This window comes from Eurytemora carolleeae, unplaced genomic scaffold, assembly GCF_000591075.1.
Source record: "Eurytemora carolleeae unplaced genomic scaffold, Eaff_2.0 scaffold590, whole genome shotgun sequence".
NCBI lineage: Eukaryota > Metazoa > Arthropoda > Copepoda > Calanoida > Temoridae > Eurytemora > Eurytemora carolleeae.
In genome coordinates, this window is record NW_019396585.1 from 181951 (window position 1) to 203511 (window position 21561).

Below are 21561 nucleotides of genomic sequence, written 5' to 3' on the forward strand. Positions count from 1 at the left end.
ACATGATCATTAAATTCTTAATTTCCATCTAATAAGTAAAATTTATTACTAAAACCTATAAAATTTAAGCCAATAAAATAAGTTTTTTATAATCATAAAATTATATATCACATTTCTTATTTTCTTGCGTTGAACTGAGCAAAGTACTCCATTGCAGCAGTATATGCTTCTTCACTTTCCGTTCTTAAAATATAATTATGAAAGGTTAAAAGCCAATAAAAAAGTATAAACTTGTTTTAAAACTATAATTTCACTTTAAAATTAAAATGTCAATTATGAACATTTCATTTCATTTCATATTTTTATTCAACTACAAAGCACGAGATAATACAAAAAAAAAAAATCACAATTTACTATGTAGTTTGGACCCGCCTAACCAGAGTAGGTTGTTTTAAACGTCATTTTAAAATTACAATGTTATTTAAAAATAAACGTTATATACAAAATTTAATCCTCATATTAATTTAAAATGTCACTTAAAAATAATAATAAACTATAATTTACTTTGAAACATTAAAAAGATTTGAATATTCTTAAGATAAAAAAGTTTTGTTTACAAAATATTTTACTGCTGAGGGGTGGATAAACAGAAATAGATAATGTTCGACAAGCTTTTTTTTTGTATTCTTCGTAGATGAAATATTATAAATATTATAAAAAAAAAATGATTTTATACCTGCCAGTAGAGTCCCATGATTCTGCATATTTTAGGCCATTCCTAAAAATATTCGAAAAGTTTCAACATTTCATAGATCAAAATATTTAAGATGGTACACTCACATCACATGTTTACTTTGAGATATTTTTTTATAATTTGATCAATCAATCAAAACTTTACTTCTGACAGAATAGATAGAAGTAATATTTGTAGTGATTATTTAAAAATCTAATTCGTCTTACACTCTCTTCCATTTTTCGCGAACATTCCCATTAAAAAGGAAAAATAATTTCCATAATTTTTAAACAAATGTTAGCCACGCTCCCTCCTTGGAACACTGGGCCCACTGAAGAGAGATGTGTATTCAGACAATACTGTGCACACTGTACACTGTACAGCTTATATGAACCACCCCAAATTATTCATCTCCATTGATTGATTATTTCGAAATATAAAGCTATAGATGTAATCAATCCATTCACATTGTACAGTATACAGCTGAACCGAATTTAACGAATTTGAACTGACTACCGCCGCCGCGTCGTTCAAATTTGAATCACGGATTCAAATCCTTCCTTTATCTTTATCTTTAACTTAAATGAACTGGTGGTTAATATTTGAACCAGCAGTAGGTAACTCAAATTCATTACGTTCGGTCCCTGAACAAATATATTTACCTGACTGAGCTGTACCAGACCATTATACCCATCAAATCCTGCTTTCCACTCTCTTCAGCCAGGGACAAGATATCAGAGGGGTTAGAGGAACCCTTGCAACCTAGTAGTATCTGCGGTTTAGGGACATCTACCTAAAAATATTGTTATGTTTATGTTTGTTTTTTTAATTTGAAAACTGAACTCAATTAAGTTAAACCTATTAACTTAAAATGTTTAATCCAAGCTATAGAGCATATTCTCGTGGTTCTACCAAGTTTCCAAATCAAAAATTAAGGAAAATTGAGGGTTCCAGAGTTCTAATCAGACTTTCAAACAGAGATTATTACTTTGTTTGTATCCAATCGACAAATCAGCGATTTTTTGTTGTTATTTTTTGATAATTTTAAAAGAAAAGATCGCCCTGGAAGCTTAGTATATTAGTCGCAGCGCTCGGCCGGACTTTAGCCAGTCCAAAGCAAAAAATGATTAACAACATACACAACTTAATTTTATTATTCGTCGCTTCATTCGAGGGGCTCAGCTACATTTTGCCTAGTCACAATTTGCCTAGTCACATTTTGCCTAGTTACAACTTGACTAGTCACAATTTACCTTGTCACATTTTTCCTAGTTACAACTTGCCTAGTCACATTTTGCCTACTAACATTTTGCCTACTAACATTTTGCCTACTAACATTTTGCCTAGTTACAACTTGCCTAGTCACATTTTGCCTAGTTACAACTTGCCTAGTCACAATTTGCCTAGTTACAACTTGCCTAGTCACATATTGCCTAGTTACAACTTGCCTAGTCACATTTTGCCTAGTTACAACTTGCCTAGTCACATATTGCCTAGTTACAACTTGCCTAGTCACATTTTGCCTAGTTACAACTTGCCTAGTCACATTTTGCCTAGTTACAACTTGCCTAGTCACATTTTGCCTGGGTAACAGTTTGTCCAGATAACATTTTGCCTAGGGTAAAGATGTAAAGATAAATAATGATAAATAAAGATATAACCTGTACAAGATACAATTCAATTATGCTATAAGATTTAATTCATTAAAATTTTTAAAAAATGTTTAATTTTTGACAAAATTTGTTTTTTTTTAAAAAGCAATAGGCAAAAAACATGCTCTTGTGTTACCTAGGCAAAATGTTACTAGGCAAACTTGAACTAGAAAAAAAGTTACCTAGGCAAAAATGAACTAGGCAAATTGTGACTAAAGTTGTGACTAGGCAAAATATGACTAGTCAGAACTTGCCTAGGCAAGTTTTGACTAAGCAAGTTCTGACTAGTCAAATTGTGACTAGGCAAATTGTAGCTGAGCCATTCGAGGAGATCGACCGCAATTTGAAATCATAATTTCAATCATGAGTTCATTGAGTGCTTCTTATATTAAACATTTAAAGTTTTAAAAATATGAAAGATTTACACCATAAGGCTGCAAAGATATTGGGGCTAAAAATCATAAACATTTCCAAAAATGATATACCTTTATAGGGAATCCATCCCATTGTGAAGATCCAGCAGCATAGTTCTTGACATAGATTAGAGCCTGGGTTCCTTCATACACCATCAAACCTTAACTCACATACTTTAAGGATACTCATAATCCAGATCAGTTTATCCTGATACCCACTGTGCGCAGATTTAATTTGATTTAATTTCTACCCCCCCCCCCTCCTAAGTTGTACTCCCCCCCTCTCTCCTTATTTATATCCTCGTTAAACTCACCAATACTATCAGCTAACCCTGTAGAATCACCTCCTGGCTTCCAGCTTCCATTTATAACATCACTCTCAGCTTTTACCTGACAAAAAAAAAATCATCAAAATTATTTTTCTATTTTTTTTTAACTCCAACTTTGAAATGATTATTAAAACGGAGCTGAAAACTTTATAATTGTCAATTGGATACCTTTAATGCTGATTACTAAATCTATGTATCCACTGTCGACACTTTTGTTTTTTTGGGATATCCCTGCTGGATTGCACCAATGAGAGTTCGCTTATTGATTTCGCGGCAAAAAATTTCAAAATTTCTCGGCTTCTAATTGGCTGTTCGGGATTTTGGATACGCCACTTTTTTGATTAAATTTAAAATTGTTAAATATATCAAGCTTTTAAAAGCATGGATACACAAAAACATTGAACCCAATTAAAAATGCTTCTCTTTAAATTTGTAATTAGAAAAAAGCTCGTGAACAAATAAAACTTGAATAAAAGTCGTCTTCATTATATTGCTATAATCGCCTACCACCGTAGTTAAAGGTCACAAAGACTAATTGATGAACCACTTCTTGTGTCGAGCTTGACCTTGGGTACAAGAGTAGTTTAAAAAATCAAAGATATGTACCATCAGAAGGCAAAGAAGAGATTTTTATTGGATTTTCTAGATTACGAAAAAATTACTTTAAAAAATAGTACCTGGGGATATCCGTAAGTAGGTTGACTGACCAAAAGATCAGGATGGATTGATTTCAGCTTTCTAACACAATAATTATTACTTAGTTTTTATCAAGGTATTCGTTATCAAACAAAGAGTGCACAATTAAAAGTAATGAATTTAATAAAAAATAAGGTTAACTCCCATCATTTTTGCTCAGAGAGATGTTTGAAGGGTACCGTTGTGAATCAACCATGCCACTTTAATGGAGATTTCTATAATACCTTTCCTTAGATCCGAAAAATCAATTTTTGTGTGTGTTTTATTTACCTGATGAAATGAAGAAGGTTTGGACCAGCGGCAGTTTGACCGCCGGCTCCCTCCTCTATATCTAAATCTATTCCATCTATTCCGTAGTCATCTCTCCATCTAGCAACCTATATATATGTATATATATATATGATTATTGAATAGATTGAATAGATCTAGATATACATAAATATATATTTATATATATATGTATATCTAGATCTATTCAATCTATTCAATAATCACCTCTAAATTTAGCAACCTGGAATTAACGCATTACAGAAAAAAATACAACAAAATTTAACTAGAAATTTAAAATTTTGGGTTTAACAAATTCGGGCACAATCATTTAAAATTATCATTACAAATATCGGAAATGTTTTCTGGTAAGTGGCTGTTATTGTTATTTCAAGGGCATTTTTTAAAAAGGGCGTTTTAGACTCTCAACAGCTCCCTAAAAATCGTAGTTTGATCAATAATTACACGGATATTGTACTTTTCTCACTTTATGACAATTTTCACAATTGGAAAAAAACTATTTTCAAAGAGAGAAACATCAATATCTCATTCGTTCTTGATGGGACAAAGCTTTCAACAGTACTATTGTGCATCCATTCTGTAAATGGCACTAAAATTATGTCTAGAGATAATCAAATACCTGGACCGCCATATCTTCAGCAGCTTGCTTACTAGTTAACCACTGCCAAGGGTTGGGATCAATACTGTATTGATATCTACAATAGTTGGAATATTATTAACTTATATATGTAAAGTTATAATATCTGCAATATTTTGAAAATTTAAAAATCATCTTTTTTATTTATCAAAGATAGTAATTTCTGTGTGTAAGGGTGTATGTATGTCCCGATCTTAACTTTTAAACTCCTTGACCGATTTACCTCAAATTTCAATTTTGCAATTTGCCATTTTTATTGTTTTGTGTTTTACCTTTGACATTTAAATTGTAACTGTTATATCTGAAAATTATGACTTTGCCTATAACCTAAGAAATGTATTGTGCAAATTTAAATGGAGATTGATCGCCAATTCAAAAACACACAAAATACCCGAATTTTCTAAGCTATAAAGTACACAACATATTCTAGTATGTAGTTTTGTAAACTGTTTTCATTCATGTGTGGTTTCTCTGCAAAAGTGACTTGCGTTTTAGCTTCACAAACGATTGAGAAATTATCAGAATTAAATATTTTTCAAGCAAGGCATACGACTTTTCCATATTATTGATCAGATTAAGGGTTTAAGGAATATTTGAATATTAACGTAATTAGATTTATATTTGTTTAATTTAATCGGTTATTAGTCCAATCGATATAGCATTGTATCTGTAATTGTTATCAAACGTAACTTTTATACAGTAGAAATATCCAAAAAGAGGATTATAAGAAAAAATCAAAAATTGTGTACATTGGATAATCAGATTAAGAAATCGTGATTAAGGATATCTCATTCTAAGGTTTTCAGCTCAGATTAATGTTTTAAGGAATTTTGAATCGAACATCCTCCTCTTTAAATGGAGGATCAATTACAACAATTAAAAACTGTTTTTTTTCTTATCAATTATTAAACACTTTGCCGTCAGAAATTTCTTTGAATAAGATTGAATTAGGCACCATAACAGAAAAATGTAGAGTAAAAATATTACGTGCATCTTCAAAAACAGGTAACAATCTGGTTAAACAAAAGGAATGTTTACCCTCCAATAGCAAAGATGATAAGAGTATCTTTAGGCACTGCTCCATCAGTGTTTGTTCCACGGGTTGAAGCTGCAATAAAACAAGTAGAAATGCGCAAATAAAAATATTATTTTGATGCTGTGCTTTTTTTTAATTAATTTAATATTAAAAACAACTTTTGAACCAATGATATTTCTCGTTATTTTATAAGCTATTGGATGGGCCAGGACACAATAATTTACTAAAAAACAACTGATCCTTTGCCTCAAAATCTAATTATCTGTACAACTTGATAATTCAAAGAATCCCTTTACATATGGTCGCCTTTCCATTTCATTCTTTCATAGTTTGATCGCAAACTAAATTTTGCTCACAAAATGTAGATATTAATAACAAACTAGCGATTTTATGAAAACTCGAGGCTTCTATATCATTGAATGTAGAAAAGAGAGAGGTTATGAAATTTATTGACAAGTTGTTAAATTGAAGAAGATAAAAATGTACAGGGCAAGTTAAAAAAAAAGCTGGGATTATCGATGTTAGGACATAATTTTGATCAGATTTTAGGCATACAAGAAATAAAATGTGATAAAAAATTCAAAAATATTAAATCAGAGAAAAACATTTTTTTGAAAAGAATAATTTTAGAAATTTTTTTATACCACGTTTTTTATATTGTTTTTTTAAATTTCATTAAAAACTTTAGCCAATTATTTGAATTTTGAAGTCATAACAGTTCTAGGGTTAAAATTTAATAACATTTACTGCAAATTTCCACTCGAAATAATTGTGGATTTTTTGTTATATCTCAAAAAATTTTCAAACAAATTTTATTTTTCCAAAAAGAATTTGGTTTCGCGGTATTTTTTTCGAACTTTCATATATATATTTGATTTTTTGATAATATTTTATTTTTTATGCCTAAAATCCGAACAGAACAAAAAAAATTTTAAATTTTATTCAAAACATTGATAATCCCGTATTGTATATCCTGAGTAAACTATCCAAGAAAACACTTTACCTAATTTTTTAAAAGAAAGTGGTATTTCCATCGTGGCAGGGTTTATAAAAGTGAAGAACAGAACATTTGCACCAGTCTAAATTATAACAAACGATTTCACTTTTCTTGGAGGAAATAAATTATCTTTAAAATTTTTTTTAAGGAGTTTGAACAACTTTTTACATGTTACACTAAAACATATTTAAAAATGTCAAAATTTAATAATTTTTCCTTTCATTGCAAGTGATCTGCCATTTAAATAACAACTGAAATCATAGAACCTTTATCTGGTAAAAAATGTAGAAAGTATCGTTGATTGGAAATCGGTAGAAGTCTTTAACTTGAAGTGTTTGTTGTGAAGAAAATATGCTTTCATAGTTTTAACCTGTTGGTAGGGGTAAAGTAAAGGCTCCCAATCTTCATTAGTTCCATACCAAAGCAAAATATATTTTTATATCAGAAAAACGAGGCAAATTTTAAAATACACTGAAATACAGAGATACCCACAAAGGATTAGACTTTATTGACGACGCAAAACTGTTAACAGTTACATGAAACCATTTCTAAAAGCAAAAAATTGTATAAATTCTGAGCAGTCGTCTCTAAATTCTCATACTTTGTGGGTAACCCCTTAGGTAAACCAATGCACTGATGAAATTCTAATAAAAATTTTAATTATTAAATCTTCCGCACGCTGTCTGTTGCGCTAAGAACTAAAAACTCTAATAAATTTTGGCTATATTTGGGCATTGAAGCAAGAAAACAATTTGTTTGGTTTTATAGCTGTGATTAATCTTTCAAGTCGGCCTTTTATGCCAATTTTGGATTATTTGAAACAATTTTTTTGGCTTTTCAGAAATTGTTTTTTTTATCTAAAATTGTTAAAAGTAAATACAGTGCTTTATTTGTCATAAACAAAATAAATAGAGGTGTCAATCATTAAATTTGTTATTTTCATTTTTGAAGTGTATTATACGGCGAGGGATGGGCCTCGTTTTTAGCTTCGTTTTTACACAGTCAAGGTATTTTGGGCCTTTAACCTTACAAGCGCTCCTTAAGAATCTGAGAAAAATATCATTTAAAGTTGATAAAGTTTTAGAAATTTGCTCTTTTTAGTTTATACAAGAATTTTCCTCTGGCCAAAGATATTGTACGAAACGATTTTTCAAAACAAATGTTGAAAAACATTTTCAAAACAATTTTTCAAAACGATTTTACCAATCATTATGAAAAAACGGTTAGGTTCATATTTTTGGTCGAAGTAAAATTTTACATAATATTATAAAAGCAAACTTATCATTTTGAAACTGGCTCAATCTCTTATATCTTAGGCAGTAGCTCTTAAAGTTTAAAACCCTTGAATGTTTTAAACCGGACCTTAAACTATGCTCATCCCTAATCATACCCAGTTTCTGTATCATCTGCTAGGAGAATATACAAGCCAAGAACCTTGTTGGGAAATCCTGGATACGGGCCTGAAAAAGAGAATTCAGGGTGCCATCATCGATTTTCAATTGTAACCATGATAATGTGTAATGTCAAATGATCTAATTGATAGCCATAACTTCTTTAGGAAAGTTTGCGCATAAAGTACTAAACAAAAATATCTCCTTGTGTCTACTGTGTAGTGTGTGATGTGTGTTGTATATAATTTAATACAATGATATTCAGAAAACAATGGAATTGGAAGACGATCTTATAGCAATACCAAAGTGTATTTGATTTTGTTACAAAGCAAATAGTTTACTAGACACTTAGTAAATTACTAATTTAACTGTTTACAGTACACAATTATTGTGTATCATGCTCATTGGACTTTTTAAAGTTATTGATTGAATCTTTAAGTCGCATAATATTTCAGAGTTTTTTGGTAATCGGTAATTTCCTAGAGAACGATTTTTGGACCCCCCTTCCCCCCCCCCTCCTATCAATTTTGTACATGGATCTTAAATGTAAGACATGTGGCCGCAGCGCTCGGCCCCCTACCCTGTCCTAACCGCAGCGCTCGCCCCAGAAAGTGTCTTAACTTAACCTAACCCTAAAATAATACAAAATAACTTAAAATTAAAGGTCATGTACAAAATTGATAGGAGAGGGGGCCCGGGAGGGGCGGTGGGGGGTCCAAAAATCATTCTCTAGGACAGACCCTGGTAATCACTGTAACATAACAAAATATGTACTTATCTTCTAAAGAAAAAGGATTTTTATTTAAATAATATATCTTATCTTTTTATACATTTAAGTTTTTTAAAGACAATTCACTAATGTAGACTTGCAGAAAAATATTCTCTAATATTTTTATGTTTTTATTTTTTATTTTTCTCCTTTATCAGAACAATAATGATTTCAAATCCTGCTTACTCTGTCAATGCATACCTTTTTTAAATTGGAAATCGTAATCTTTAACAACTTTATTGATTTTACTATTTGATTCTACTTTTCGCTTGCTGGAATTGATCCATGGTTTTACACGCTTAAATATTTTTATTTTTTATTTTTTTATTTAATTTTGTATTTATTAACTAAAGAAACTCTTAAGGTCATTTCAAGTGACCCTCCATTGATAGAGAGTTGTAACAGTCTGTCTGGTCAAGACTGATTTTTATATCAATACTTTTATTTTTTTAATGTTTGTTTTCATTTGCGGGTTTTCTTCAAAAGTGTTTTGTGCATTTTTAATTCAGAAACAATGGAGAAATTATCAGAATACAGTCCCTTTCAGAATACAAAAAATAGACAATGAAAAAATTAAACTGAAAATCAATGAATCAATGAATCAATAAATAATTGAATCAATAAATCAATGAATCAATTACTCAGTAGAGCCATACATAAATTTATTACTGAATCATTGATGTAATGAATTAATGAATCGATCAGATTAATGAATCAACGAATCAATGGCAATTGTCAAATAAATCAACATCTGGTTTATTTAATGAAAATATTAAAATATTTTTTAAATGCAGTTTATTTCATGGATTCCTAATAATGCTCATTATATAATCCTCAGGTCTGCTTTCTATCCAACCACCGAATTCACGTTCATCCTTCATAACACAGGGGGACATTACAATCTAGTATAGGGGAGGAAAGGGGGGGGGGAGAATTCTAGTGAAATTAAAAAATCATGTGATCCCTTTTTCTAAAAAAGTAATAATTATCTTATTTTTAATTTATAAATAGCTATTTTCATGTCCGGAAGTCATTAGGTTGTCATCGCCTACTTTATCTCATAATACTAGTGAACGATCCTTTCTTTTTAAAACCGGCTAAACAGTTACATGTCTTTCTTTGAGTAAACAGTCCTTTTATTAACATATCCTTGGTTGAAGTCCTTGAAAATATGCGAGTAGACAGATAACAACAGAAACATAGGTTTACTCTATTCAGAATAAGGAAGTGACGTTGGTTGCAGGAAATGGGGATCTACCGTGGTTGAGTTTAATGCAATTATGTCTCTTAACCTTCCCCCCTTTGGTTCCCCAGTGCAGATTAAAATATGCAATTTTTCCATAATAATAATGAAAAAAAGAAATCAGCGATTTATAAATCCAAGCTTTATAAGTATCCAGAACCAGAAAAATTAAATAGACACATTTTGGACAGATCTTAGGGAACCCTCGATGAAAACAAGGGGGGGGGCGATTTGTTTTGTCCCCTCACCTCACTTCTCTCCATTCCTTGATTTGTAATCACACAACTTGCTTCCATTGCACACAACATTACACACAATGAAATGCGCAACATTTTCAAACTTAAATCCGCCAAAAATGTTGTCAGAATAAAAAATTGTTTGAAATGTGGATTAAATTGGAGTGGGAAAATGGTTTAATCTCAGATCCGTAAATTTCTTCACGATATAAAACCATGTTTCTGTTCTGCATCTTCAAAATATGTTTGACTTTTAAATTTTTCACTCAACATTTATTGAGGAGATCGATTTGTGGTGAACATTTACAGGACTTGTTTGACACTTTTCAAATGTATTGGCATTTAAATATTCTAAACATTTGGTTTTTTTATAATACAGAACTATTTGATCCTAACAAAAAATATGCAAAAAAAACCAAAACGATCGATTTTTAGTTTGCTTTTCCAATTTTTTATGATAATAACTTGAAAGTTTTTTTAAAAGTTTAAAAAACTAATCAAAACGATTTACGCTTAAAACTAAGTAATAACTAATAATGTTTTTGGGGGGAAAATACGTCAGTACTAGAGAAGCAAAAAAAATGAGTTAAAGGAAACCTTTAGATATTGCAATTTTGTAAAAAAAAAAACTGTGAAAAAAGTAAGACGACATTTAAGTATAATCTTATGTGTATTTTTATGACTAACGAAAACGATATTCAATAATACAGCGGAATTTTCATTTTCTATCTTCGATTTTCTTAAAGTATTTAGTTAAATACATCTGATCTATTTCTAATAAAGAACCGTAAACATTTTTTATGATAAGTAAAAATTACACTAGCTAGATTTTTAAAATAAAAACAAGACGACAGCTTTCAAGAGAAAGAAAAAAAATTAAACAACTGCTTTTCTTACACTATGAAAAACGAAAGAAAAACGAACCAACTATTCCTCATAATAAAATGTATATAGGTCAATAAATTATAAATATATTTCTCATCATCGACTTTTTAGGAGTAATCGGAAAGCTAGAATTTGAGCGCAGAAACGACAGAAACTGCTCAGTAACCATAAAACACTGTTCATGTCTATCCCAGAATCGATTCACTTGAAATGCGTAAGATGCGTACACTGCTTGAGTTTACGCAGAACTAAGCGTATTTTCTAGACACGCATCCCTGCAGGGATGTACCGCTACCATCAAACATAGAAAGACAAAATATATATTAGACAATTTTTATAACAGTCACTTTTTTTTATCTATCCCTTAAGCCTATAAACAGATGAGTATACGAAACTAATCTTAAATCAAGCAACACCACAGTAATTTGCCAGATTTTAGATTTTTTGTTTGGATTTGTTCATTAATATCAGATCGAGCCACAAATAATTTTTATATGCACGATTTTTTAGAAGTTTCTAGTTCATTTCTTTGTTACTCGGAAAGGTCAAACTTGTTTCAAATAAAGCAACATTATACCCCACCCATAGTAACAATTGACAGAGGGTGAATCTACATAAACTAATTCCTTTGAGGGCGATGCGCGCCCACTTCTCTAAAAAAGTGAACTTTTAGCTCTTGCTCATTTTCTCCGCTCTCAAAATTTTACTAGATTTCGCTGAAGTATCTGTTTAAATTCTTCATTTTCTCATTTTCTCTGCTCTCAAAATTTTACTAGATTTCGCTGATGTATCTGTTTAAATTCTTCCAATTTTAAAGTAATAAATTTGGCCTTTTTTCCAGACTTTCACCTGTCTTTTAACCCTGACGGGGGGGGGGGGAGGTGCCACACAAGCAAATTAGATCGGATCGGATCGTTGTATAACAAGCGATATTTTTTTGAGCAGTTAAAACTATCTTTTTACGGCCGAAAATGTGATTGAATTTTCTTAAAATTTAATTTGACAGCTGAATTTTCACGTGTGTGGTGCAAAACTTCTGCTTAAATAGGATTTGAGAAGAACAAGTTCTATTAGTGCAAGATATGCTTGTTTATTGTTTGATTTTAAAGTGTCGTGTTAAGTGAGTTGAGTAGTGTCTGCGTGTGGAGATAAGGCGTGTGAAGGTGTGTATAGCTGTGAGAAAATTATTTTAATTTGTAAAAATTACTTCCTGTATAGTTGTCATGATTCATGACTGATGAATCTGGTTTCTAATATACTTTACTATGATATAAAGGCATACAGATAGACAGACACACAGACAGACAGACAGATATACGTATAGACAGAAGGAAAAAACTAACGTAGAATATTTAATCCAATCTGTAACATCTCCGTTTATGAGAATTGAAGGAAAATCGGCCTAGGAGTTCATGAGTTATATTCAAACATCCATTCAGAGTGACAATCAAATGTTATTACGTAATATGTCTACCTGATGTTGTTGTTGATGTTGATGTGGTTCCCGAACTTGTTCTTATTGTTGTTGTTGATATTGTTGTGGTTCCAAAACTTGTTCCTATTGTTGTGGTTGAAGTTGTTGTTGGTGATGTTGTTGTGGTACCAAAGCTTGTTTTAATTGTTGTTGTTGAAGTTGCGGTTGTTGTTGTTGGTGGCCTAATTCACTATAAGTTACTACAAATCTAATTTTCTTAGCAATAAAATATCTATACAATAAAACAAGACATATGATGTTGCCTATAGCCGGCCAAACGGCTGGACCGATTGGACTGAAAATTATTTGTGGACACTCAGGGGTAGCCTGGGGGTGACATAGGCTAAAAAATCGAATTTTAAATTTCTTATTATTTTTTAAAAACATTTTTTTTTCACGGGCAAATAATAATTATAATAATAAAAGAAATAAAATACCTAGTGCTTCCTCCAGGCTCCGGTCTTGAACCACAATCAACTAAGTAATAAATAAAAATTCAAAATAAAAAATTGAGCCCTTTCAAAAAATTCTATATTTATTGAGAATTCATACACATTTTAGTGATTGATGATGATATATACATTTTTTAAATTTCAATTATTAAATAATTTGTTTACCCTTGTCCTCATAATCACAGTCCATATATACCTAAACAATTTGTTTTCAAATTTCAAATCTGCGTCACAAAAAATAACAATTCCCATAAAATCCCATTTTCTACAGCAAGCACCAGAAAACTCTGGAATACGAAGACGACTTTTAGACTGAAATGATCCCATTTAAACAGTTCAATGAAAATGAGAAACAGCAATTGTACAGTAAGATACAGCAAGTATTCCACAGTTGTCTGGTGCTTAATATATAATTTAATTAGCTAAATTTTTAATTATAACAGATCAAAGTGTAAGTACAAATAAGAAGACGACAGTTAGACGCAAATCATTAATTCTAAAAAATCTAATGAATATGAAATTCGGCAATTGTGCAGTGTAACAATTAATAGCTTATTTTAAAGGCTACCAGTAAAACAACATCACAATCACATAAGATTGTTTAAACATCGTCTTTCTTTTCTTCATTTCTATGGATAACACTATATTTATTAGAATAACAGAAATAACCAGAAGAAAAATGGTTACTGAAGTGTGAAGGGTTTCTGATGTTGTTACAATGCAAACATTTTACTAGACACTTATTAAATCACTAATTTATTGGAATGGGTCTGTTTTACACTGCACAATTTCTGTGTCTCACTCTCATGCTTATTGGAATTTTTAAAGTTATAACTTGATTCTCAACGTCGTTTTCTATTTCAGAGTTTTCTGGATATCATTCTAGGTGTAACTACCAGGGGCGTAAAAAAGGATTCTGTAAGGGGGGGAGGGGGTAAAAATATTGTCTTTGAAGTTTGTTTAAATTCTTATTTCTAATTTCTAAAACTTTCTTGTCGTCAATGTTAGATAAATCTAATATAGAAATTACATTATTTAGAAGTAAAAATCTTTCATTGACCATACCCTTTTTTCTATTAAAAAAAAACATCTAATTGTATTGACATTAACTATTACTTTAGAATTTAGAATCAATTAGAATATGTTGACTTAAAATCTGAAATATCTGATATTTAAATATTTAAATTATTTTCTCGCAACTTTAAAAGATATTCATTTTTGAAATCAACCTTTTTTTCAAAACAAAATAATTACCTCAAAGATTCTAGAGGGGGGATGGTTAATTACCCCCAGGATTCTAGAGGGGGGGGATAAATAACCCCAATAATCCCCCTTATTTACGCCACTGGTAACTACACTTGCTGTACTACTATATATATATGTACTGAATATTTACCGCATCGAAATAAGTCCCATCAGAACAGCAAGTATGGTATGGTATACTGTTAGCACAGTTATAGTAACATTGGCAGTTAGCAGGGTCAGCCCATATACCTGGACTAAACAATGTTTAGCAGGGTCAGCTCATATACATGGACTAAACAATGGTTAGAAGGGTCAGCTCATATACCTGGACTAAACAATGGTTAGAAGGGTCAGCACTAAACAATGGTTAGAAGGGTCAGCCCATATACCTGGACTAAACAATGGTTAGAAGGGTCAGCTCATATACCTGGACTAAACAATGGTTAGAAGGGTCAGCTCATATACCTGGACTAAACAATTTTAGAAGGGTCAGCCCATGTACCTGGACTAAACAATGGTTAGAAGGGTCAGCCCATATACCTGGACTAAACAATAGGTGTCCGGATAAGATTGCCTTGATATTTAGACGCTAAAAAATGTTAGGTTTTATTGAAAAGAATGTGAACTGTCCAAAGTTGTTTATTTTTCTCTTAAAAAAGGTCTGATATTAAAATTTCGACAATTTCTGTTAAAAAAAAACCTGAAAAAATCCCTTGGTATCGTGCAGTAAATTTTTGAATTACTAAAAGGTCGAATCATCAAACCTTTGAAATCTCGGCAATGGATATTTTTTTCAAATATATAGATAAAAGCAAAATATGAAAGAAGACTTACAAGTTCGCCATTTATTTCTGTTTAATGAAAACGCCACTTGAAAAAAAAATCAGAACTTTTAAAAAAATTTACCCTGGACATTCGAAGTCTCCGAAACCCTTGATAAAGGTTTTACTCTCGGCAAACACTGACAAAAAAAAATTTTATTTTTAATTTTGGTAGAAATTTTTTGAATTTTGTAACATTTCATTCACCTAGAATAAAGTGTAAAAGTATAAGTTTCAAAATAATCATTTTCTTTTCAGGTTATAGAATCAACTAACAGAGATAAAGTATATCTTTAAAAATTATGAAATTAAGTAAACAAAACACTTTTCAAGAATTCTTGTGCGTATTCTGGATCTTGAAGGGGGGGGGGGCACGGAAATTTTTGGTTAGACGGGAAATTTAATATTATTTTTCATGGTATTTTATGCTTTGCTTAACTTGGGAACCCAACTTATTAAACTTTGAATTTAAAATCCAAATATCGAGTTTCTCAATCAAAAGTTGAGGCAAATCGGTGCAAAGGTTCATGACCTACAAATTTTAAAATTCTAGAGACATTAACTAGTTGAAAGATTAAATAAATACATCTTTAATTCCAACTCTGACTGGGTTGACTGTACGGAATCGAATGCTCAAGGGGGAAAAAAAGAAAAAAGCATAAAAGACCATTCCTTTATAAAAAGCTGGTTTTTTGGTATGCAACAATTTTCATTTAATTCCGCCGGGATATTTTCATTGAAAGATACTTTGAAAATCTACAAAGGCAAAAAAATCCGCAAAATCCGCAAGCCCTCGGGGTTATCATTGAATCCCCTCTTTAAGAAGGAATGTCATTTACTCTCAGACAAATTAGAATCAATGGAAATTTAAACCCCCTCGGGATTCAATGAAAAACCCTTGGACTCGGGTTTATCATTATCATATTTATTCTTGGACTTTAATTTACAACCCGCTTGTCCTTCTTATTTTTTCTCAATGTACCAGAGTGTCCCAATAAACATGAGAATTCAATTTTATATCGTCTTTTTAAATAAATATTTGATTTAGTATAGTGATACCTAATGAAACAGTTGTAATCCGTAAGATTTTTGTCTGCTTTTTTACAATTTGTTTGTTTATGTAATGTGTACATGGTAAAACAAGACATACAGTATACAAACAGAGAAAGTTTGTCGATCTTCACTCTTCACTGTTTGGCATGCAAAGACATGAAAGATACATCTTTACAGCCATTTACAGATTTTATAAAATAAACTCTAGCAGACATAATAACAGGTATATATAATTGAAATCAGGTATAACAAGGCTAATTCATAACAAGGACGATACCAAATTCGTCACTAAATTCCCATGTTTATTGGGACACCTTGTAGCATATTAAGGACACTTTAGAAAAATCGTTTTATTTTTCACGAACACTCTCTTTAAACCTTTAGCTGTTGTTGGTAATTTTAGTTGTTCTTCTCATAACCAGACATGTGATAATAATCTAGATTTTTAAACCTGTTAACATTAAGAGAGAGACAGAAATTCAGATATAAACGACTATTTTCCTACCCCCAATTCTCCTCCTTCTCCTGCCACCCACCTTCCTTCTTTCTCATTCGCCGCTCCTTCTCCTCCCACCCACCTTCCTTCTTTTTCTTATTCTCCTCCTTCTCCTCCCACCCACCTTCCTTCTTTATCTCATTCTCCTCCTTCTCCTCCCACCCACCTTCCTTCTTTATCTCATTCTCCTCCTTCTCCTGCCACCCACCTTCCTTCTTTCCTCATTCTCCTCCTTCTCCTCCCACCCACCTTCCTTCTTTTTCTCATTCTCCTCCTTCTCCTCCCACATCATTTTCTTCTCCTCCTTTTCCTCCATTTGGATTAAAAATATTCTATTATATTGTTTTATAGATTATTGGCTTGGGAACCCAGCTTTGTCTAATAAAAAAATTTTCTTTATGAAAGTCAATTTATTGAATTCATAATAAAGGGTTCATGAGATATGACATACAAACGAACAAACGGACATAAAAACATTGATGACTACTTTATATATTGACTAGTTTGGAACCCAGCTTTTTCTGGAAAATAAGTTCTCCCTTTTAAAGTCAAATCTTACTCAATTCAAAACTTCGAAACCAAACTAAGAACATTCCTAATCCTAGTTTCCCAATCAAAATTTGAGGCAAATTGGTCACGGGACTCATGCGTTATGATTGGACGTACAAGCTAATGTTAAAAAGTTCAATTTTAATACCCCCACTGATTGTTTAATGCTAATATTCTGGAAAGTATTGTCGTTTCTAGGAATAAAAGTGTTGTCCTGCAGTAGAAATGCGAAAGCCGCTTACGTAGAGAACTTGAAATTGAAAATAATTGTTTTTTCTAAATTATACATTTACATCTGATTCATACTTTAACAGACAAGGCTTTAAGGGTTCCTGTTGTGAATCAGTCAGTGCCATGAGTACATGAAGGTTCACTTGAAATTACGCTTACAGTCCCTTTAGGGCTGAAAATTTGTTTCACTAAAAAGTTGAAAATTTACTAGTTGCCCAAACGTTAACCTCAAGACCCTCAGGGCTCAGACATGTAAAAGCCAGGGATAGCTGGAGGCAAATCAAAGCAGCTTTTCCACTACTTGTAAAAGGTCAGCTCTGAGACAACATGAAGAGTATAAAAGAGAAAATTCTAGAATCCTAGACACAGTCCTACTTGGTACTCGTCTAGCAAACCTTCTCTAATCATGAAGATGGTAGGTGGTCATTATTATTAACTCTAAACTTTTTTAAAAATTGGTTTGCTCATGCACTCGCATTTTTGACATTATTACCTTAATTTTTTTATACTTGGATTAGTAATTCAATGGATTTTATTTAGGCTATACAGTATACAGATCTAAAAAATACTTTTTTTAATAGTATAACCATTCAAATAAATTCTTTTTTTTAATTTTCCAACATTTATTTTTGATATTTTTTAAACCATCTCAGTACCCGAACTATTTAAGTTAGTATTCTTATTTTTTTTCATAACCTCTCCTTGAAAAATTGGGTTATGAACATACATTGCAACATGTAGCGTAATGTCATTCCCAAAATTGCAGTTCCAATGCGTTAGAGTCGACTCATGAATAGGAACGGCACAGACACTACTATCTTACTGCCGGCCAATGCATTATTTTACTCAGTCTCACATAGGGCTGGGCACGTTCCGGCTTTTTAAAAATTGTTCCATTCCGTTCTAGAACGAGGGCCTTCAGCAAGATTGTTCGGTTCCATTCTTATTTTTGATGGTTCCCTTCTTGTTTTGTTCCGTTTCGTTCTTGGTGTTCTTAGTCGAAGAACAGTCAATCCCCGTTTCGTTCTTAGTCAAGAACGTTTCCATCATTTGTTGCATTACAATTTGTAGATTTTAATAACTATATAAAACACAGTTATTTTGGTTCGCAGTGCAAGAGTTTTTGACCAGAAATGTCTCTTTATCGGGAAGGTTCAAGCCTTTTTTATTTAATTTAGTTCCAAGCTTTAGCGAGGAAAAAATATAATCTAAAAAGGCGAGAACCTTCAAGATATAGAGAAAATTTTAGTCCAAAAACGTTATTGCACGTCGTGCCAAAATATTAGTGAAATTTTATGAAATACTTAATTGTGTACTTGTCTGATTTCAATGGCTATTTCTAGATCAAATAAGCTTTGAAACGAAGCAGAAGTCAAAATACAAAGTTGATTTCAATTTTATTTTCATTTCAATTGAAAAAAGTATTTTGGAGAAAATCCGGGAACCAATCAAAACTTTATACAACACGTGCCATTATGTACAGCTAATTTAACTTTATAGCACGATGATTACTTTATATCACGTTCATTATGAAATTCACGATGAAGTGAGTAAGAATGATAAAGTACACAATAGTTTCATAAAAAAAATAATTAATTTTATAATCAACATTTTAATAATATTGAAATATATAGAAATAAATTATAGAAAACAATTTCTTTCTTTCTAAACCTAACTCTCCCATCCCTGACGGAAGAGGGAGGCCGGGGAAGGGAGCCGGGTTTAGAGTGGGGTCTAGATGATTTAGAACACATACCTGATTTAAAATACGTTCCCTAATTAAAATGTGTTCTTGATAATAAGAACGCGTTTCTGATTTATATTTTCAAGCAATTTCTGTTCTGTTCTATTCTGTTCTTTTACTAATAGTTCCAATATTTTTAAGAACGCATTCAATGTATTTGTTCTTATTACAGAATGATGAGATTGTTCTTGATAGTTCCGTTAGTTCTTGTGAAGGAACGATTGTTCCACAAGAACAACGCTCAACCCTTACGATTCATGAATAATGTTTTAAAGGGTTTAGTTATATTCTAAAATATATCATAATTTACATATATATTCTACAAAAATTTTGCATGCCTTCTCTCAGAGAGAGGAGGTGTTGACTCATCACTGTTGTCACTAACTCTATACCCTAAAAATCTTTCTTGAAATGAGAAAATTAAAATTTACCTCTATACATATCTACCAAAATTGTTTTCTATTATAAAATTGTTAACTATTATCTTTTGTCTGCTCTCAAGGCCTTAGTTATATGATTTGAGATTTCAAATATGTTTGAACCCTTATGAAAAACCTTTTTTTTTTACTAATTTTTATATCGGTACACTGGAACAAATCTCAGTTTTTGCCTTTCGGGTAAATATTAAGGTGGAATTTTTTATTCACTCTGTTTAATAATCTCAGAAAGAGAAACAGAATGACATTTTACAGTTGATTTATACATAAAGTAATATTTTAGAGTTTATCATTTAAAATTTTGTTATTTAGTTCGTAGTTCTCGCTCTGGCTGCTGCCGTGGTGGCTGAGCCTGAAGCCGATCCCCAGTATCTTCAAGCTCCCCTTTCCTTTCATTCTGCTTACAACACTGCTCCTGTTGCTGTATCTAGCTACAGGCCTGTAGCTGCTCCAATTACCACTTATTCAACAGTTGCTGCACCAGTGTCCACCTACCAAACTGTTGCTGCACCAGTGTCCACCTACCAAACTGTTGCTGCACCAGTGTCCACCTACCAAACTGTTGCTGCACCAGTGTCTACCTACCAAACTGTTGCTGCACCAGTGTCTACCTACCAAACTGTTGCTACTCCAGTGTCCACCTATTCTGCCTACCAGAAGATTGTGAGCCCCGTGGCAACTTACTCTGCCTCCCCTGTCTCTACCTATGCCAATAACCTTGTTGCTTCTCCCTTTTATGGTTACTCAGGAGTATCTGCTCCCGTAGCCTACTCTGGTGCTGCTGGAACCCAGACTACTCTGACTAGCTACAACAACCCAGAGCAGTACACTGCTATCAATACTGGTGTATATGGAACTAAGTATATAGCCAAGAATGGAGCTGTTGAGCATGTTGTAAAGCGTGAAGCTGATTCTGATGCTAATCTTTACTACTCTGCTCCAACTTCTACTTACTCTGCCATCCCTTCAACCTACTCTGCTATCCCAGAAACATATGCTTCTGTTAAATACTCAGCAATCCCCTCCACCTACTCTTCTATCCCCTCTGCTTACTCTGCTATTCCCTCCATCTACTCTGCTATCCCCTCCACCTATTCTGCTATCCCCTCCACCTACTCTGCTATCCCCTCTGCTTATTCTGCTATCCCCACCACCTATTCTGCTATCCCCTCTGCTTATTCCGGTGCTGTTGCATACAAGGCTGACCATGCAATTGCTTCTACTCCCTATGGATACACCCACTCTGCCAATGTTGGAATCTGTACTAATGTCAACGGAGTTCAAGTTGCCTGTTAACAATGTTGACTAGTACCGATGGTACTGAAGTCAGAAGTTTATAGAACTTGTATCTATTGGATTCTAAAGAATAAATGATAAAAGCAAAAAGACCAGACTGATTAGTGTTTTCTTGTTTTCTTTTAAGACTAGCAGAAGTTTCTTGCATTGACTCTACTCCTCTGCAATTATTAAGCTCAACATATTGTTCTAGGAGGTGCTAGAAGGGCTCAGTAATATTTTATTAGATATTCTAAAAGAGCTAATCAAGACAAACATGTAAACACATTCACTGTTTAAAATTGAAATGACTCATCATAGCATTAGTCAGATGAGTGCATGCAAATTCTGAATGGTGCCCTGGAGAGTATAGTTCCGACAGATTTTTTCTTCTGACTAATCAATAGTCATTTATAACTAAACCAAAATCATTGACTAATCAATAGTCATTTAAACTAAACTAAACTCTTTGAAAAACATTTATACTCTATAGAAACCTCTCTGAATTCAACTCTCTAAACTCTACTCTCTAAAATAAA

The 21561-nt window shown here is 32.1% G+C and overlaps 2 protein-coding genes across 5 annotated transcripts; one reads left to right on the forward strand and one right to left on the reverse strand.

Moving 5' to 3' along the window:
• Positions 1-21: 21 nt before the first annotated feature.
• On the reverse strand, positions 22-15531 carry LOC111705930 (uncharacterized). 4 transcript variants are annotated; one of them, XM_023478640.1, is made up of 18 exons: positions 15445-15531; positions 15323-15377; positions 14568-14670; positions 13337-13367; positions 13157-13196; positions 12720-12901; positions 8112-8181; positions 7092-7140; positions 6728-6803; positions 5727-5796; positions 4671-4746; positions 4034-4140; positions 3745-3805; positions 3053-3128; positions 2811-2899; positions 1336-1466; positions 677-718; positions 22-183 (listed from the first exon to the last, which is right to left on the reverse strand). In XM_023478640.1, exons 1-18 carry the CDS (start codon positions 15482-15484, stop codon positions 117-119), a joined length of 1365 nt encoding a protein of 454 aa, XP_023334408.1. In that variant the 5' UTR covers positions 15485-15531; the 3' UTR covers positions 22-116. The 4 variants fall into 4 exon arrangements, with proteins under 4 accessions (XP_023334408.1, XP_023334407.1, XP_023334409.1 ...); XM_023478639.1 differs by having other exon boundaries at positions 7092-7149; XM_023478641.1 differs by lacking the exons at positions 12720-12901; positions 13157-13196; positions 13337-13367; ... (1 more) ...; positions 15323-15377; positions 15445-15531 and adding exons at positions 9083-9153; positions 9692-9756; positions 10373-10703 and having other exon boundaries at positions 7092-7149.
• A 2343-nt stretch (positions 15532-17874) lies between these two features.
• Positions 17875-21140, forward strand: LOC111705937 (signaling mucin HKR1). Its single transcript, XM_023478649.1, has 2 exons — positions 17875-17981; positions 20060-21140. The coding sequence occupies exons 1-2, from the start codon at positions 17973-17975 to the stop codon at positions 21041-21043; spliced, it is 993 nt and encodes a 330-aa protein (XP_023334417.1). The 5' UTR covers positions 17875-17972; the 3' UTR covers positions 21044-21140.
• The last annotated feature ends 421 nt before the right edge of the window (positions 21141-21561 follow it).